This window comes from Stenella coeruleoalba (genome assembly GCF_951394435.1).
Source record: "Stenella coeruleoalba genome assembly, chromosome: 3".
Taxonomy (NCBI): domain Eukaryota; kingdom Metazoa; phylum Chordata; class Mammalia; order Artiodactyla; family Delphinidae; genus Stenella; species Stenella coeruleoalba.
The window spans coordinates 152,867,248-152,887,915 of NC_137148.1; the positions used below are offsets into that span (position 1 = coordinate 152,867,248).

General features: G+C 37.3%; 1 protein-coding gene across 2 annotated transcripts in view; it reads right to left on the reverse strand.

Annotated features, from left to right (window-relative positions):
* The window catches only part of LOC307183362 (UDP-N-acetylglucosamine--peptide N-acetylglucosaminyltransferase 110 kDa subunit-like), a 44,082-nt gene extending 23,854 nt beyond the window's left edge, over nucleotides 1-20,228 (reverse strand). Inside the window, exons 1-3 of one of the 2 annotated variants that reach the window (XM_079915737.1) lie at nucleotides 20,103-20,228; nucleotides 18,396-18,463; nucleotides 10,045-10,217 (exon numbers count right to left, since the gene is read on the reverse strand). In XM_079915737.1, the coding sequence (XP_079771863.1) occupies nucleotides 10,045-10,152 (108 nt within the window). In that variant the 5' untranslated portion in view covers nucleotides 10,153-10,217; nucleotides 18,396-18,463; nucleotides 20,103-20,228. Of the gene's footprint in view, nucleotides 1-10,044; nucleotides 10,218-18,395; nucleotides 18,471-20,102 lie in introns of those variants that run through there. The other variant, XR_013827455.1, reaches the window with a different exon arrangement.
* Nucleotides 20,229-20,668: the final 440 nt, after the last annotated feature.

Consider the following 20,668-nt stretch of genomic DNA (forward strand, 5'->3'; position numbering starts at 1 on the left):
CTCTTCTGCTCCCTCCTGAAGCAGGATTGAGGGCCCCATACTACGAATGGTCTGCTGCTACTTTAAGACTATCACTGCGTTAAGACCCCACCACTTTAAGACCATCACTACACTAACAGTAGATGGGGCAAGGGCAAGTAAAAATGCCACAAAGCTTTCCTGCCATTTTCCAATTGCCTCTTCCCTGGTTCAGTATGTGTTTGGTTGCTGTAAATCTTTGCCTGATTTCAGGACTAAGAGAAACTCAAGGAACGCCACAACAAGAAACAGTATAATCAGACTCTCAGGTGCCAAAAGACAGAGAAAGAATCTTTACTCCCAAAGGAGAAAGAAAAAACAAATTTGTTACAAAGCAGGGATCCTCAAAAAGATTCATAGCTAATTTCCTATCTGAAACCATGGAGGCAAGAGGCCAGACATATTTAAAGTGCTGAAAGAAAAAAACTGCCCACCAAGAATTCTATATTTGGCCAAACTGGTTTCAAAACTTAGGGAGAAATTAACACATTCCCAGATGAACAAAGGCTGAGGGCGTTTGTTTTACAACTTCCTAACACTGCCCTATGACAAATGCTAAATTGAACCTTCAGGTTGAAATGAAAGGACACTAGCCAGCAACTCGAAGCTGTATAAAGAAATAGAAATCTCCAGTAAAGATAAATATATGGGCAGATACTAAAGCCAGTATTGTGCTACTGGCTTGTAACTCTACTTTTTATTTCTTACATGATTGAAAAAACAAATGCATAAAATAATCATAAATCCATGTTATTGGGCTCACAAAGTATAGAGGTGTAATTTGTGACAACAATAATTTAAGGAGGAGGAATGGAACTGTAGAGGAACAGAGTTTCTGTGTGCTATTGAAGTTGGTTTCAATTCAAATGATATTGGTTGAACTTTACAAGGGTGAATGTAATCTTCTTGATAACCACAAAGAAAATATCAATAGACTATATGCAAAAAGAAATGAAAAAGGAATCAAGAGTTCACTACAACAAAATCGGCTAAGCACAGAAGAAGTCAGTAATGGAGTAAATGAAGGGCAAAAAATGCATAAGACATACAGAAAACAGCCAGGAAACAGACAGAATTAAGTTCTTCCTCATCAGTAATTTTTGAAAAAGTAAGTGGATTAAGCTCTCCAATAAAAAGATAAATATTGGCAGAATGGACTTTAAAAACATCCATAATCCAAGTATATGCTGCCCGCAAAAAACTCACTTGATTTCAAGAGACACAAGTTAGTTGAAAGTTAAAGCACAGAATAAAATATCCCATGCAAATAGTAACAAAAAGAAATAAAGAGAGAGAAAGAAAAAGGAAGGAAGGAAGGAAGGAAGGAAGGAAGGAAGGAAGATAGATCTGGGATGGCTATGTTAATATCACACAAAATAAACTTTAAATCAAAAACTATCACAAGAGGAAAAGGAGGCCACTATATGTTGATAACAAGTTCAATCTATCAAGAAGATATAACAACTATAAACATATATGTACCAAACATCCCCCAAATATGTGAAGCAGACATTGACAGAATTGAAGGAAGAAATAGATAGTTCTAAAATCATAGTTGGAGATCAATACCTTGCTTTCAATAATGGATAACACATCTAGACAGAAGATCAGTAGAGAGGTAGGGGGACTGAATAACACATTTAACCGACTAAACCTAACAGCCATATATAGATCACTCCACTCAACAACAGCAGAATACACATTTTTCTCAAGTACACATGGAACATTCTCCAGGAAAGACCATATGTTACGCCACAATACAAGTACCAATACATTTTTAAGAAACTGAAATCATACAAAGTATCTTCTTTAGCCACAGTGAAAGGAAGGTAGAAATCAATAACAGAACCATTGGTAGCCATTTCCCATCATGCCTGCCACACATGATATAAAGCAATGAAGGGAAAAACATACTTGACCATTTAGAAAAGTGGGAAAGAGGACATATCATTGACACAGAGTGTGTGCTGTTTCCCGTTGTCAGAGATAGAAATAAATTAGCATCATTTATTCATTAGTGTGTTAATTTCTTGGTCAATCATTGCGCAGCCAGTGTTTCTGCCTGATGGGAAGATTTCCTATACTCAGTGTTGAGTGGAGACAACCTTGAAAGGGACATTTAAAAGGATTATACTGTGATGGGCTTAGCAGTACCCTTCCTCCTATGCCAGTAGGCGGCTGGGGTATTTCCATGCAGTGTGTACAACCGTAGGCCCCAGGTCACCAGAATTTAGTTGGATTCGTTTTGTTAATACATTCCCTCAGTACTTTGTCTTTCATTTGACTGTTGCATTTACTTCATTCTTTATTATCACTGCGAAACAACTTTGTTTCCTGTTCAGATGCCAAAAAGTGGATATCAATACCTCCTGAGTTTTACACATCACAGATCTGTTTTACATATCAGAGACAGAGACAGCAACTATTTCCAATGACTTTGAGACATGCTTTGAACATGCGATTAACATGTTGAGTGTTGAAATGTGTGTCGAGCTCATTATACTTGCTCTAAAAGGTTTCAAACTGCAAAGATTTAAAAATCTTTATCTTTGAATAGTTTTCCTGTGCTGTCCCTTTGTGTCAGACTGTTAATGTGCAGTCTGGCACCTTCAAATAATGTGGCTTTGTAACCAATTATTTACATGTTGTTTTATCCACAGAGAATCTTTTTTTTTTAATAAATTTATTTATTTTTGGCTGTGTTGGGTCTTTGTTGCTGCACATGGGCTTTCTCTAGTTGGGGCGAGTGGGGGCTACTCTACATTGTGGTGTGCGGGCTCCTCATTGCTGTGGCTTCTCTCGTTGCAGAGCATGGACTCTAGGAGCTGGGGTTTCAGTAGTTGTAGCACGCGGGCTTCAGTAGTTGTGGCTCATTGGCCCTAGAGCACAGGCTCAATAGTTGTGGCGCATGGTCTTAGTTGCTCCGCGGCATGTGGGATCTTCCCAGACCAGGGCCCGAACCCATGTCCCCTGCACTGGCAGGAGGATTCCCAACCACTGTGCCACCAGGGAAGTCCCCACACAGAGAAGCTTAGGGTCAAAACATACAACTCGATTAACCACACGTCCTCCTGTTCACATTTCCCTCATCTTTTCTTCATCTTCTATGTTTCCTTGGCACTGTTTATATTAAGTGCTTTTGCCATTATATTTGATTGTCTGTATTCCGGTGAGTTACCACAATGCTTTATGAGACACGGTAGGATATAAATGCATTTAAGATATATATATATATATATATATATTTTATATATACATATATATATAATATATATATATAATTTGCTTTAGTGCAGTGTTTTTTGTTTTCTGTACTGAATTCATTAGCATGGGTCGGTATAAAATTTAGCATAGGTCAATATGTAATTTGTAAACTAATAAGGTCTTAAAAGTGAGGAATTAAGTCTTTTAAATTTAATTATTTATTGTAAAGAGCAGAATAGCATACATAAACAGGTGCCTAAGGAAAACTTGTATTCTAATATGCAACTCTCATGAACACCTTTTTTTTTTTCTTCTAACGGTATGATAGTAGGCCATTTGATTATTTTTATGGCTTTAACTTTACAACAATGAAATATTCGTAAATTTTAAAAAGTATTTTTCTTTATTTGATGCGGGTGGGATACTGGAGAAATGAAAGGTCAAACACCTATTGAGGAATCCATACTTGTCTATATATTGTGTACTTTTATTTCAATAACTGATTTAAAATTCCTAAAAGGATGCTATAATAAGTTATTATGCCATTTTACAGACTGAATTAAGTGAATTTCAGGGAGGTATGAAACTTGCCTAAGGCTATCCAGCTACCAAGCGGTAGGAGTGAGAATTAAATCCAGGTATACCTATTGCCAAAGTTTCTGCTCATCTCTTTACATCATCCACTTTTAATAGCCAATGCTTTCCTGCTTACAAATATGACTGAGGTTTCCAGACAGTCAACAGTCCTTTTTAATCAGATAGAAAAATTACTGTTGATTCTCTAAAGACATATTCCTTTTCCATTAAGTGACTTTAGTTGTTCAAATAATACTTCCAGACAGTAGTAATCATACAGTTGGAGACTAAGAACAGAACTCAGGGATGTGTCTAGCAGTCAGTAAAGACCAACTGGGCTCACTGATGATATTTACGGTCATTTCCTCTAGACTAACATAATCTTATTATAAGACCCTAATAATTCACAGTACTGCCCTTGCCTGACTGTTTGTTCTTCTCCCTCTATCACTCTCTCTTTCCCCATATTATTACTATTTTTGGCAATTTTTGGTGAATTAAATTCAGGGATTAGTATTCAGGAGTACTTGTCACAAAAGCAGAGAATCTTAGCTCACACCAAAGGAAGAAAATAGAGAAAAAGTATAAATTATATGAATACACACACATACACACATGTACCAACTATATGCTGCACTTCTCCAAAATCTATTCAGTATCTGCACATTTACCGTATATTAGCAGTAAGACCAGAAATGAGCATAACGTTCTATTTACAAGGCACAGAAAACAGACCCAAATATGGAAATTACTAGCAATGAGAATGGGGAAGAAAGACTACAACAAGGAGTGTAGATGATATTTTTGTTTCCTAGCTATGATGCCAAATATTGAACTTTCAACATGAGACAAGGAGGCCATAAAAAGTTGTATTAGTTTCCTAGAGCTGCCATGACAAAGTACCAGAGACTGAGGAGGTTAAACAACAGAAATTTACTCACTCACAGGTCTAGAGGCTAGAAATCTGACATAAGGTGTCAGCAGGATTGATTTCTTCTCAAGTATCTCTTCTTGGTTTGTAGATGCCATGTTTTCCTTCTGTCTTCACATGGTCTTCTCTCTGTGCATGTCTGTGTCCTAATATTTTCTTTTTATAAGGACACCAGTCATATTGGATTACAGCCCACCCATTTGACCTCATTTGACCTCAATTACCTACTTAAGGGCCTTATCTCCAAATACAGTCATATTACGAGGTATTGGGGGTTAAGACTTCCACATATTAACTTGAGCAGGACACAATTCAGCTGATAATAGAAGATAAGAGTAATTTAAGCAAGTAAGTAACTACTGTTTACAGTGAGTTGCTTAAGGATATGAATTTACTCAAGAAAAACAGGAAGAAATTACATAACACTGTACGTTATACAAAGATATTAAATTAATCATCATAACATCCTGTGAGATGGGCATTAAATTAGACTAAGCAAGATGAAGCAACTTATCCAGAATTGTATAGTTGGTACTTTCCAGAATTTAAACCAGGTATTTTCCCAGTTCCATTCTATGTTATATATTCATTTCATTAGTTGAAATGAATTTTGAGTCTTTATTTTGCTTAGTTTCTGAAGTTACATGGGGATAGAATGGAGTTGGATATTTTCAGTGACATTCACACATGGGGAAGGAAATTGAGTCCAGAAGCTTCAGCAATGTTTCCATGGAGAACACTAACAACAGAACCAGAAACACCGTTATCCTTTTGGTTCAGTGATCTTTCCTGAAGCACTACAAGAATCAATCTTAAGAAGCCCAGTGTTTTCCAAACTTTCACCAATGGGCTCTGTAGGGTCCTCTAACAGTATCTAAGAGACTAACTAGTTTCACATCCCAAGCCACTTAAGACAAGGAGTTCTGATTGTTCTCTGTGAGGAAATCAAGTGACAATCATAGCTGGTGATTTAGGATAGTTTCTTCAGGGCCCAGACAAAACCTAATACACAGTAATAATCATTGTTAACTGCATCTTTGACAAGGATTAATCAGGTATCAAAGAGGTCTATAAATTGGGAGAAATTATGATCAAAGAGAAACATAGACCATAGATATTTAATTAATGCTCAATTATTTATGAGTTTAACTTCGGTTAACCTAATTTTCCTTCTTCTAGACAATTTCCAATTCGTCTCCACAAAGAGACCAGAATAAGCACCTTCCAATACAAGATTTATTGTGTTGCTTTAATTTAAAGCATACAGTGACTTCTACATTCACACCACCAAGTTTTGCCAGGAGAGAAAAGGAGATGTTATATAGTTTGTCTTGAATTAGATATGCCACCATACTTGACTTAGCTCATCCTACTGGAAGCACTTTGAGGGCAGATTCTACAGTCTTGTCTTACATCCTCTATGGAATCAAGCCAAGGGAATCACACACAGTTACAGCTGGAAAAACATTTGTTCTGGGTTAATACTTTTAGCCTTTACCACCAAGACTTTATCACCAAGACCTACATTTACAGTCTCTAAACAGGAGACCTTCTTGCCTTCCCTTTTCATATTGACTAGGAAGGTAAAGGGAAGAACAGAGAAGTACCCAAAGTCAGCTAGTAGCCAGCACAGATAAATCATCTGTGGAGATATTGTTTCTTTCAAAAGATATAAACATAAGAGGAAGTCCTAGTGTTTGAAGCAACTGTGCATAATAAAATTCCATGAAAACCTAGAAATCCAGATGCAGATCAGTAACATATTGGTTAAATAAGCTGTTATGCTCATGCAATGGACAAGTGTACATACATTAAGAAGAACGAGATACTCTTTTCTATGAGATTCTCTTTTCACTGAACTCATCAGTGCTGCAAACACAATGTTACATAATACTTTTTCTTTAACATTATATCAGGCATCCTCATCTTGTCCTGCATTTATTGCCAGTGTTACTAAAGTCTACCACTTACCTCTTTCTCTTTTAGACATATAATTTCTTCTTATTTTGGAAGCATTCATCAATCCCTATTTTACTCTTTCTTTTAAATTACAAATGAATATTGAATTTTATAAAATATCTTTTGGGGGATATTTCAAGTGATTGTATACTTTTGCTCTCCTTTGACCTTGTTATATGGTAAATTATATTTTGTTATTTTATATTATGCTATTTATTATATATTGTATTCTGTTTACTAATGACATTTATTATATTATAATTACATTATTTTTAAGGTAGCATTTTGTTTTAGATAGACAAAACAACCAGTGGAATAGGAAGCATCTTAAAATTAGATGCAAGATATAAGGGAATTGAGATTAAAATAAAATTCACGTTTTGGATCAGTAGCAAAAATTATTCAACAAAAGTGGGAAAATATAGCTATCATAGAATTACTAAATTCTAGATACAGCAACTAGTTAAAAGTTAAAAAATAATGAAAGTGTAAAAGTATCAGAAACCTGGGAGACTTGAAATAAATTATTCATGAGGAATATCTTTCTAAGATACAAAGAAAAAAGGATACATTTTATTATATAAGAATTAAAATTTTCCTCATGGCAAAATGCACTACAAAGGTCAGAAAACAAGCAAAAGAAATTGGGAAATATATTTAGAAATGGATATGCCTTCTTTACAACTTTTGAGAGAAGCACATGTTTCTTTTTCCTTTAACCTGTTATGTGGGTATTAATCTATAATGTAAGTGCATGGTTCCTTTCCTTTAACTTATAATGTGAGACTTAATCTATATGGTAAGTGCATGGTTCCTTTCCTTTCATCTGTAATGTGAGTGTCAACATGGGGCACTGCTTCCCAGCACAGACTTTGGATGTTCCTGTACTGGTCCCGTCACTGACCATCCACAAAAACTTACAAATGTTGCTTTACTTTCCTGGGGGTTAGAGTCTTAGCTAAGAAATGGAAGCAAAATAGAACTTTCCCCCAGGGATGATAGAAGGTTTAAAGGAGTAAATATGTAAGTGACTTGGCACAGTGCCTAGTACAAGAGAGATCAATATAAGTACTTAGCAATTTTTTAAAGAGACAGAGGAAAGAAATAAAATGTGGTGATTTCAATCTATTGATATATATTCTGGACATTAAACTACCTTTTCATTCATTGGATGACCTAACTTGCTCATGCTTTTTCTTACTCTAGTGAACGTGGGTAGCTAATATCATAGTTTAAAATTTTTCCTTTTATATTTACAAGTAAATTTGACCTGTAAATTTCTTTTTCCTTACAGTCCTAATCTATTTTCAGTATTAGGATTATATAGACTTCATAAGATGAATAAAGGAGCATTCTTCCTTTGCTACTCTCTAGAAGTTTTTCTTTGTTAATATTGATGTTATCTGTTTAACAGAAGTTGGATAGAATTCACCTCCCAAATGATCTGGCCGGGTCTGGTATTTTCTTGGTGAAAGATTGTAAACTATTGACAATTCCATTAGTGGTGCAAGAACTCCAGCTACAAATTTCCTCTTGTGTCAGTTTTGGTAAACTTTAGGAGCTAGGAAATTGTCCACTTTACAGAAATGTTCAAATTTACTGGCATTTCATATATTCTCTGTTTGTACTCTCTGCTATAACACTGTCCTGATTCTTTCTGTATATTGTTTACTTACGTTTTTGTTTTGCTTAATCAAAGTTTGTTTTTTTAAATCTTTTCAAAGAATATTCTTTTGACTTACTAAATCACCTCAATTTTATACTTTTTTCTGTTTTATTAAGTTCTGCTCATATCTTTATTGTCTCTTTTTCTATGTTCTCAGGGTTTATTGTTTTACTCTTCTGATGTCAATTAAAACACTTGGTTATTAATTTTAATAACTCTTTTTACTTATAAATAGTTGAACTTTTTGAAGGTTCCAGTTTAGTTGTACGTATCTAAGGGTCAGCTCCTCCTCATAGTTGCTGGCCTAAGGTTTAGTTCACCCTATAGCAATGTATATATTGACATTTTTTCCCCTCAACTTTCTGTGTTTTGCTACTTCTCACTTCTCTTTGCAGAGAAGCCCTTTGAAATACGCTTAACTTATTTTACAGCCAATAAATCTTTAAAATACTGTGTATTTTTTAAGATAAATCAACTTATATAATTAGGCAGGAAATCTGATCTGCCATATTTTTAAAAACAGCATAATTTCACTCTTCTCCACGATTAATCTGCTGTATTACACGACCTTCGAGTTTTTAGCTTTATCAATGACACGTACTTTAAAAATGTTTGAAAGATCCTACCTAGTCTTTTAAAACATCCTTGCTCCTTGTTTCAGTTCTAGTTTTATGTATATTTTCTGCCTGGCACCTGATAATTCCAACATCTGATGGATGGCCTTGGGAATTTAATTCTGGTATTGATTGTTTTTGCTGATTCTCTCCACTTGTAGCTGATTTCTTCATTATTGTGTAAATTTAGATCATGAGCTCACGTTTAGCTAAACTTTATCTGTGGGAACGCTACAGGCCTGTGTTGAAGGTCTACCTCTCCAGAAAGGGTTTAGTTTTGTGTTTGGAATACCACCGATTTGGGAGCATTTTAAGTTCATTTCTTAGCTTCTGTTTGCAAGACCGCAAATAAATTTGCAACCCAAACACTGTGAACACAGATCTGCGGTTCAGAATTCTCAAGATTTCCTACCTGTTTCCTACCCAGAGCAGAGGCCAAGAGAATTTGCTCTTAGTCTCCCTTTGCCAGCAGATATGTTTTTCTCCTGGCACACCCTTTCATTAAAGGTGAAGCCAGGGATAGGTAGGTTTAGTTCTAACTTCCCATCTAGTAGGGATGGAGTCTTACCTCCTGCCTCCCATGTGGTCATGGCCATTGAAAAACAAGTCTCTATACCAGGTGTGTCATTCAACTACGGCCTGTATTCCAAATCCAGACAGCTGCCTATTTTTTATGGCCTATGAGCTATGAATAATTTTCACGTTTTAACTGGTAGCATTTTAAATGGTTACCTAAGTACCTAAATAATATCCTCAATTTTGCCTCTTTGGTCTACAAAGCCTAAAATATTTGCCATTTGGCTCCATAAAAACAGGATTTCCAGCTTCTGTTCTAAGCTATCAAGATCTTCAATCCACTCTTAATAGAGCTATCACTCTCACACATGGACCACCCTTCCTTCATGGGTCCTGGACATTTCGACTGCACACTTCCAAAATCAACCACGCACTTAAAAATAAGTTGTGTACATTTAACCTAGCATACCTAACCCATTTCTGTTAGGAGAGTTTTTCAAGTAATCTTGCCCACCGTATTCTTCAGAACTTCATTAATAATGGCAAAAAACTGGGCTTACCTGGTGGCACGGTGGTTGAGAGTCCGCCTGCCGATGCAGGGGACACGGGTTCGTGCCCCGGTCCGGGAAGGTCCCATATGCCACGGAGCGGCTCGGCCTGTGAGCCATGGCCGCTGAGCCTGTGCGTCCGGAGCCTGTGCTCCGCAACGGGAGAGGCCGCAACAGTGAGAGGCCTACGTACCAAAAAAAAAACAAACAAAAAACAAAAAAAGGCCAAAAATTAAAACAACATTCAACAAAAATGCGAAATGTTCATAACAATTATAGAAGCACATACAGTAGAGAACTATAAACTGTTATTGAAACAGTGAGACATAACTTTTTATTCTTAAAGAACTATATTTAGGTCCCTTTTGTTTAAATAAGTATATTTCTGTGTATGTATGTATACAGTCATGTATTTATATACACATACATTATTTGTACATTTATATAAACATATGAAATACATACCTATACACATACCTTTGATTTATATTTGTATACATAGACAGGAATATAATTATATATTATATATTTATATACATTGAACTGAAAACTGGTAGTATACATATATATCGTGTATAAATGTGTGTCTACGTGCATGTGTAGAAAAGCGGGTTGAGAGATATGGAAGCATGAGTTAGACAGGGTTCAAGATTTTAAAAGTACTTATGTGTAGGTAGTGAGGTTAAGGCCCATTTGATTGAAAATATTGCATATTTTTACATCAATTGTTATGATGACCAGATTCCTATGTCAATAAAATTATAAATAGCTATACATACTCGTATGTGTAATGTATAACTAAAAGATATATAGTTTTATATATGTATTATATTTATATTATATAATACAATTATACTAATACATTATATATTGTTATATAGAATATATTAACTATAGTGTATTACATCAGATAATAATAATTATATATTTATATATTATGATATAATTGTTTTATAATCAATATTACAGGATATATCATATTAATATTATGAACATATTAACCATAGAAATACATTTCATTACTCATATATTTTGTATATAATATATGCTAGGCAAAAATATATATTAATATAATACATAATTGTTATACACTAATATAAATATTAGTATATTACACTTATACATCAATATAATATTTAATATTGGTATACTTATATTATTTTTAATATATACATAGCTAATGCTCTTTAAAGCCATCTGCTACAAGTAGAGTAAGACCAGGAGTATGGCCAAAGCAAATTGTAAACATATTAGATTACTTATATTCATTTATATGTCATTTTCCTGGAATCTGCCTCTGGCTACTAGAGAGGACACACAGCAAAATCAACAAAAAGTGCCCAAGACATAGGATCCTTTCTTCATTGGAACCTCAAAGGAAACACAGTGCTATTCAGTCCCCCTTCAAAGAGCCAAGAGCAAACCTTGAAGCACCCAGTAAAAGCCAATTCAAACAAAAAAGCTTTTCCACTTAAACTGGAAAAAGTTAAGTTCCCAAGAGACCCCCTACATCAACCACTGAAGCTCATTTGGCAGTAAAAACAATAATGTTCACCGAACAACAAGAAACGCAAAACAATAGGTGTTTTACCAAAAACACAAAAAAACAGCTAATTAGTGTCTTTCCTGTTTGAAGGAAGGGGGTGGGAAGTGGGCAGACGACCTGATAGGAAAGATAAAAAGAAAAGGAAAAGGAAAATAACAGTTTCCAGTGACACTCAAGCTGTCTTCTGCATCCATTTCGTCAAGACCACCAAGTCAATGTGGAGGCTTTTTCCTCCTTCCCTTTTCTTTTCATGAGACCGATCACAACCAGCACTGCAGATTCCATCCAATTAAGGAATGCTGTTGCCTACAGGTGTGAATGAGCTGTGAGTAAAGTACTGAAGTAGAGGACACCTAAAGTGAAACGATTTCATGAATGTCCACGTGGCTGAGCAGCAAGTTAACCTTCCATAGATGTGCTAAAGAAGAAGAGTTGGGTTTTATTTTATTTACTTTTCCCTGGACTGTGTTGAATGACTATCATCGACAAGTTCAGGCTACTTTTTGCTGAGGATTAATGCACTGGGAGAGCTGAGAGAACACTCAACAGTAGAGCTGTCTTTTTCTTGACCAGTTCACCTTAGTTTCCCAAACTCTAAGTCTTTCCCTAATTCTTTCTCCTTTTTATTGTAGTAAAATGAACATAACACAAAATCCACCATTTTGATCATTTTACAATTCACTGTACCATTCAGTGGAATTTACTACTGTCACAATGTTGTGCAACTATCACCACTGTCCAACTACAAAACATTTTCATCACCCCAAGAGGAAACACACACCCATTTTGAGGAGTCATTCCCTATTTCCCTCTCTTCCAAACCCCTGGAAACCACTAATGTATAATATTTTCCGTGTGTATGGATTTGCCACTGCTGGACATTTCATATAAATGGAAGCATACAATATAGAGCCTTTCGCGCCTGACTTCTTTCACTTAGTTGCATCCATGATGTAGCATGTATCAGTAATCCATTCACTTCTATGGCTGAATTCCCTGATCCTGTTTTCTTCATACTGTTTGAATACAAAATTTAAAATAAGTTGAGAGTGAAGCTCTGTTTGAAGGGCACATCTACGAGGCCAATTCTTTTTAAAAAGGTGAAAAGGGAGATATTGTTGTGAAATGATAATCGTTGAGAAGCCTCAGCCAATTTGATAATGAAAAGTTTGGGAAATGTTGCAAAAAATTATCTGCTTTATATTAAAAGCCTTTTAAGCAAGGATTCAGGAGACCGTCTTTTTCTTGCAGGTAACTTAAATGAGTCAGAAGGAAATAACTGCGCTTTAAAACAGATTTTGAAAGGATTCTATTTATTCTTAATAGACGAATGGGAGTAAAAGTAGTTCACATCCAATATGGACTCCCTGTCCAAACACTGTTTATCATTTTAGCCACCACTATCGAATTATATTTCTTGAGAGTAAGGCAGCTCAATTCCTGCATATTACTTTTTTTTCCTGCATATTACTTTTTAAAATTCATCTATCAAATTCATCAATCCATTAATACAGTATAAACAAGAGATGTTCATGTTTCAGTGCAGTTCAAATATCAGGTATAAAGAACCACCAGCAAGAAAAAGAATCCTACATCTCTTGCCAGAATGTGGTCAGCTCTGGGGTGCTTTGCTAGCTGAAACACACTTTCATTGTTAAGAGGATAGAGGCTGTTTAAGAGGGATGAGAGCCAAACAATGTTAACTACGTGTATGTGTTAAGAACAGTGCTAGGTTATCTCATATTCTATATCAGCCAAGGCTCACCATTTTACATATGTGAAAAGCGAAGTTAGAAGTGTTTTAGTAGGGCTTCCCTGGTGGCGCAGTGGTTAAGAATCTGCCTGCCAGTGCAGGGGACGCGGGTTTGAGCCCTGGTCCGGGAAGCTCCCACATGCCATGGAGCAACTAAGAGCATGTGCCACAACTACTGAGCCTGCACTCTAGAGCCCGTGAACCACAACTACTGAAGCCCACACACCTAGACCCCGTGCTCAGCAACAAAGAGAAGCCACCACAATGAGAAGCCCGCGCACCGTAACAAAGAGTAGCCCCCGCTCACCACAACTAGAGAAAGCCCGCGCATAGCAAGGAAGAGCCAACGCAGCCAAAAATAAATCTATTTAAAAACAAAAAGTGTTTTAGTAACTTACTAAAAGGCACGCAATCAGTAAATCTGAGCAAGAATTCAATCCCAAATCTGTCACACTGAAGTTTAAGCTAATACATGAGATTAATAAAAACAGCACTAAATTAAAAGTTCAGAGATATTTTTAATTTCATACTCTTTCACTAACGCTCTTTGGAGATAAATCATTTCTTTTATATGGGCCTTAGTTTTCACAACTATCATAGTTGGAAGCTTGACTAGATGATCTGTATGTAGTCTTCCAATTCTAAAATGTTCCACTCATTTGGATTCCTACAATAATTGCCCTTGCAATACATGCATGCTGCCACCAAGTAGCCGTACAGACTATTAGTTCCTTTTATATCCCTAGTGGGGAGTGCATTTTGACATCAGACTTACCGGTCAACAGTACAACCTGTTACTATAACTATAAAATAACAAAATAATCTGGTATTATTTCCTGTAAAGCAGAAGCTTTACATTGTCTGTGAATCATATCAAAATCACCTGTAGGTTTGTTTGGTTGTGTTTTAACATCTTTATTGGAGTATAATTGCTTTACAATGGTGTGTTAGTTTCTGCTTTATAACACCTGTAGGTTTTTAAACATAGAGGAAATCCATAACCCATTGAATGAGAATCTTCAGAGACAGCACATGGGCATCTGGAGTTTGGGGCTCCCATCATCCGTATATTTTACTTTATTTTATTTTTTGCCTATGTACAATATTTGTCACATCCTCTTGAACCTTTAAATGTTTCTTTTTGTTTTAAAATTTTAGAATATTCCATAATCTTCACCTACTTTTCATAAGGTGTTATCTGTTATGTTTATTCGATCTTGTGCTTCTCCTGGTTAAGTCTTCTTTTTTTCCTTTTTTTTTTGGGGGGGGGGGAGGTCCCTGCCTCATGGCTTGCAGGATCTTAGTTCCCTGACCGGGAATTGGACCCCAGGGCCCCAGCAGTGAAAGTGCCAAGTTCTAACCACTGGACCACCAGGGAAGTCCCAAGACTTCTGTTTTAAATGACTTTTTTTCCCACTCTAATTCATTCCTGGGATCAGTTTCATGTTTGAACATTAAACCAACCTTGCATTACTAGAATAAAGCTACTTTGATTGTGATATATGATTGTTTTACATACCATGGATACAGTTTGTGCTTCTGTTTACACATTTTGCATGCATGTTCAAAAGAGAAACTGGCCTGTGATTCTATTCTTGTAATATTCTTTTCAGTTTTGATCTGAAGCTTATGTTGGCCTTATAAATATTTTGAGCAATATATACTTTTCTGTCTCCTGGAAGATTTTTATGTAAGATTACCAATATTTCTTCCCTAAATATTTGGAAGAATTTACTTGGAAAGCCATTTATCCCTGGCAATCATTTTCTGTAAAGGTACTTAATTATACAAACAACTTTTGCAGTAGATACAGGTTTTTGAGATATTTTTTCTTTCTTGGGTTAGTCTTGTTAGCTTGCATTTTTAAAGAATTTGTCATTTTCGATGAATTTTCAAATTTATAAATATAAAATTATCATAATTTTAACAGCTTTATTGGGATGGAATTTACATACCATAATTTCAACACTTTAATGTATACAATTCAGTGGTTCTCAGTGTAACCACTAAAAGACTTGTGTAAGCATCACAACAATCCAATTTTAGATTCCTGTCCCCCCACAAAAAACCCATTACACATTAACAAGCTTTTTTTCAATCTCCTCAAACCACTCAGCCCTAGGCAACCACTCATCTACTTCCTGTCTCTACAGATTTGCTATTCTGGGCATTCATATAAATGGGACCGTACAATATGTGATCTTTTGTGAGTGGCTGCTTTTACTTTACATAATGCTTTCATGGTTCATCCATGTTGTAACATGGATCAATAGATCATTCTTTTCTATACCTGAATGCTATTCTACTGTATGGATATTCCACATTTTGGTTATTCATTTATCCGGTTGTCATTTGAATTATTTCCACCTTTTGTTTTTAGAGATATATTTCTATGAACATTCACGTACAAGCTTTTGTGCAGACGTAAGTTTTTATTTTTCTTAGGTATATATTTAGTAGTGGAACTGCTGGGTCATAGGGTAACTCTATGTTTAACACTTGCAGGAACTCTCAAGCTGTTTTGTAAAATGGCCGCACCATTTTACATTCCCACCAGCAACGTATGTGGGTTTCAATCTCTTCTTTTACAGCCTAGCATGTCATCTATGCTGGAAAACGTTTCACATGTAGTTGAGCAGGATGAGTATTTTACTGTTTGGTTGAGTGTTCTGTAAACACTTATTAGGTCTTGTTAATTCATAGTCTTGTCCAAGTCTTCTATATCGTTGTTGATCTTCTGCCTAACTGTTCTATCCCTTATTGACTGTGGAGTACTGAAGCCTCTACCTAATGTTGTGTAATTATCTATTTCTTCCTTCAGTTCTTCATGGATTTTGGTATTTTCTTCTTCATGTATTTTGGTTTCACCTTATTCAGGGCAAATATGTTAAAAATTTTTGTATCTTCCCTCTCTTTATCATAAAATGTCTCTTTTCATATCTAGTAAATTTTTTGTTTGTTTTAAAGTCTATTTTTTCTGGTATTAGTATAGCCACTTCAGCAATGCTTACGGTCGCTATTTGCATGATGTATAGCTTTTCATCCTTTTACTTTGTACACATTAGACTTTTGAATCCAAGCAGTGTCTCCTATAGAAAACATTTTTTAATACCCAGTTCGACAATATCTGCCTTTTGATTGTATTGTTTAATTCATTTACATTTAGTTTTTATTATTGATATGGTAGGATTTATTTATGTCTATCATTTTACCTTTGGTTTTCTACATGTCTCATGTTTTTGTTTTTTTGTTATTGTTGTTGTTCCTCCATTTTCCTTTTATAGTAAGTAGATATTTTCTACTGTAACATGTAATTCCTTTAATGATTTTTAACCACATTGTTTGACTAATGGCTGCACTAGTGCTTATGTAATACATCTCAGAATCTCTTCAGATTTTTACTAGGTTCATTCCAGACAGAAACAGAAACTGTACTTTTATAGAGCTGTATGCCTTCCCCTCTTTTTTGTTTTTATTACTTTTATATATGTTACATACTTAACAACATATTATTATAATAATTACTTCTCACAAGCTTATTTTTTCAAAGAGCTTAGAGAAGAAAGTTGAGCAAATAAATATTTTTGAGTTTGTCGGGTTAATCTATTTACCATTTCTGGTTCTCTTCCTTTCTTCCTGCGGAATCAGCTTATGATCTACTGTCATTTTTATTCTAACACAGCTTTGTTCTCACTGCCTTCGTTGTGCCATATCATCAAATATATGATATTTCTTTATGTTATATAGAGAACAGTCCAAATATAGTCATTGTTTAGGCACTTACTTTTTAAATTTGTTAAGAGAAGAAAGGAGAAGAAATTTGAAATTACAGTATCTTTTATAATTCCCTACACAACTGCTCTAGTCAGCATTCTTTGTTTTGTTTTTATGGCTTGAGTTACTGTCTGCTATCATTTGAAGAACTTCTACTAGTATTGCTTGTGAAGCCCGTCTGCTAACAATGAACTCACTCAGTTTCTGTTTCTGTTTCTGAGTTATGGTGAAGTATTGATGATAAGTTGTGGAGTGGTAGGAAAAACTAAAATGCGATGTGCTGTATGATGTATGTTTCACTGAAGTGTCTTGGTCAAATTCTAATGATTTATGATAGAAATCACATAAAGCAAGCATCACAATTCTCCAGGAATGTTCTGTAGAATGCTAATGTTAATGATGAATATGTGATCCCAAATCTTTCACTTGTATTGACCTTATCTCATTAATTCTTCTCCCAACAATGCCATAACTAGAGTTGAGTTCTAAAGTATACCTTCCTCTTTTCCAATAGAAATGGTCCCACAATTTCAGAAAGTTCTCAAAGGTGAAAAAGTACACACGGCGTTTATCACGTTTGCAAATGTCAATGAAAATGCTAAGGTAACACTGTCCAAAAGGCAATATTCTTCTGTGAGGGCACCCAACTTTAAACAAATACACATATTCTAAATACAGCTTAGATCTGTGACATGTTTTGGCCAATGAAGTGTGAGCAGACATGATGGCCTTCAATGAGCAGCAGAGGCCTTAAATGGGCTTGTGCAGTTGGGCTCACCTCTTATGTTTCAGTGAACTTTGTGAGAAGACAGGGCCTGGGAGCTGCGGCCTCACAGTTGGGCTCCAGAGGAAGATGTGTGTTACAGACCTCAAACTGACCCAAAACACGGAGCAAACCAGCCATCTAGAGGTCTAAAAGAGAGCCACTGCAGCTAGCCAATAGGTCCAAGAAAAATAAATTCTTGTTTATGGAACTGAGTTTTGGGTCGATTTGTTCCAAAGCATTATCACAGCAAGAGCTGACTAACACAACATGCTCCAAATCATTGTTATGTAAATGGATGCCACCATGCCTACAAGTAAGGCAACTGTGTACTCAAATTGTGAGAGTCCTTGAACTCTTGGTGCCTCTCCAACACAATGTACATGGCTAAATTTCCACAAATAAGTTCACTAATATACCACAAAGATCTCCCTAAGCTTTTATTAAATGTAATGCAAAGTTCTTTCTTTTCATTTTCTGCTTCTACATAGTTAAAATGCTTTTTATCAATGTAAAATGGCTCTTACCTTTTGGCTTCTGTCGTGAGAGTCTTTTGAACTCTGAAACACTGTAGGATATCACCTATATATGGAATCTAAAACATACAACAATTGAATGAATACAACAAAAAAGAAGGAGAGTCACCGATATAGAGAACAAACTAATGGTTGCCAGTGCGGAGGGGGAGGAGGGGGCAATACAGGGGTGGGGAAGTGAGAGATGTAAACTACTGGGTGTACGACAGGCTCAAGGATGTATTGTACAACACAGGGAATAGAGCCAATATTTTGTAATAACTGTAAATGTAAAGTAACCTTTAAAAAGTATATAAAAATTTTTTTAAAAAGAAATCATACTTAAAATTCGAAACAATTTAAATGTCCATCAACAGGAAAATGCACATATAAATTATTGGATTTCCCTACACGGGAATCCTACCTAGCGAGGAAAGTACATGAACTAGATAGATCTTTACATGTCAGCATGGATGAACCTAGCAAAGATAACACTAAATAAAGCAAGTAACAAGAGAAAACAAAATAGAATACGATATGCAGTTTAAGAATACTTAAAATTGTAGCCTACATAGAAAGACATCCATGCCAGTGATGGAGACCAAGTTCAGAGGAGTGGTTACCCAGGGTCAGCTGGGGAATTGCTGTGCTTGGGAAAGTGGTCACACCAGAGACTCTTCAACAGGAATGGTAATGTTTCACTTCACACGCTGGCTGGAGGACGGAGGAGTGTCTGCGATGTTATAATGTGAGCACGCTGCATGTAAAAGCCATTGCTGACCACATCTAGGGGAACTGATGCGTGGGAGCTGGTAGTGGGTGGAGGCATCCAGAAGGTGGTGGTAGAAGAGGAACGTTGTACACGTAACGCCTAAGGCCTGACCAGAGGACGACCACTGCTCTAGAAACTGGACACAAATCCAATTTCTACGGCCAATCTTAGAAGACAAACTGAGGCATATTTAAAATTTTAACACTTTATGTGCGCAAAAATAGATTCAATTCACGCAGCACAAAGCGGAAGAGGTGAGGAGCACTCCAGCCACAGGAGCTGCAGAGATGTTTATTTTAAAAGGGCAGAAGCAAAGCAAGGAAACGAGTGATTTGCTATGGCTTTAACGCCTAGTTGGTGGTTTGTGACTGGGTGTCCTCAGCGGTGTTCGTCACCCTGAGGCGCTGACAGGCTTAGATTTGGGTTGGTTTAAGTAGGCGGCCGCATCGCTAGAGCCACCGCAGGCTAACGGCCTCCTTGCAGGGTTAATTTACTAACACCAATTGTCTGAGTCCTTCCTCTTACTCAGTCACTTCACTTCCTACGCCTCAGTTTCTCTTCTCTAAAGTGGATATTCAGTAGTAAATTCTCTGTGGAGGTGTCAGTACAAAACGAAGTGATTACTAGGAACCACGATCATGTCCTGAATGCACGGAACACGTCACCGTTTGCCAACCACCGTGTCAAGTCAGCAGAAACGACAGAAATTAAGAGCTCTCCGCAGAAATTCACACACCCGTGCACCAGGTAAGGGACCACAGGCAGACGTTCACTCAGCCTTTCCTGCGTCCCTCAAGGAGTTCACGCTCTCTCCTGGGCGGGGCGAGCACAGACACTTTGCGGGAGTTTAACTACTTTTAAAATGCGCTGATACAACCATGTCTCACTTTTGTTTGGATCAGTCAGCAAACGCTTTTCGGAAACCCCAAATTCTCCACACCTCCTACCTTTTGCGCTGCCGTAGTCTCGAAGCTGCCGACACCGCTCCTCAGGCCGCGTCGTCATGGGAGGCGGGTCTGCGTGCGGACGCACGGCGAGCGCGCGGAAGTCTTCGAGCCCCGCCCCCACGGGCCCGCCCGGAGGCTTAAACCGCAACCCCGCGGCTCGGGAGGCAGTTGATGCCCGCGCCAACACCAGGCCGCGCGTGGGCTCCGGAGCGCGGCATGGAGGCCCCGGCCTAGGTGGGGCCCGTGGCCCTATGTCTTCTGGCTGCTACGCCGGTCCTGCCCACGATGCGGGGCCGCAGCCGCCGGGTCGCAGCCGCCGGGCGGTGGGCGCGCGAGGGGCTGGGAGGCGAGCCGGGACCCACAGGCGGGTGTGGGCATCCTGTCTGCAGCCAGCGTCCCCGAGGCCGCGCTCAGGCCGTGAACACTCGGTGAAGCTGCGCCCGGACAGCACGGCCGACTCCTTCTCGCGCTCTGGGGCCCTGTGCGCGCTGCAGGACTCGGTGCCTCTGCCCTCCGTGCGGGCTTCCCTGAGGGAGGGCCTGCTGGGCTTAACGCCGACCGCCTCC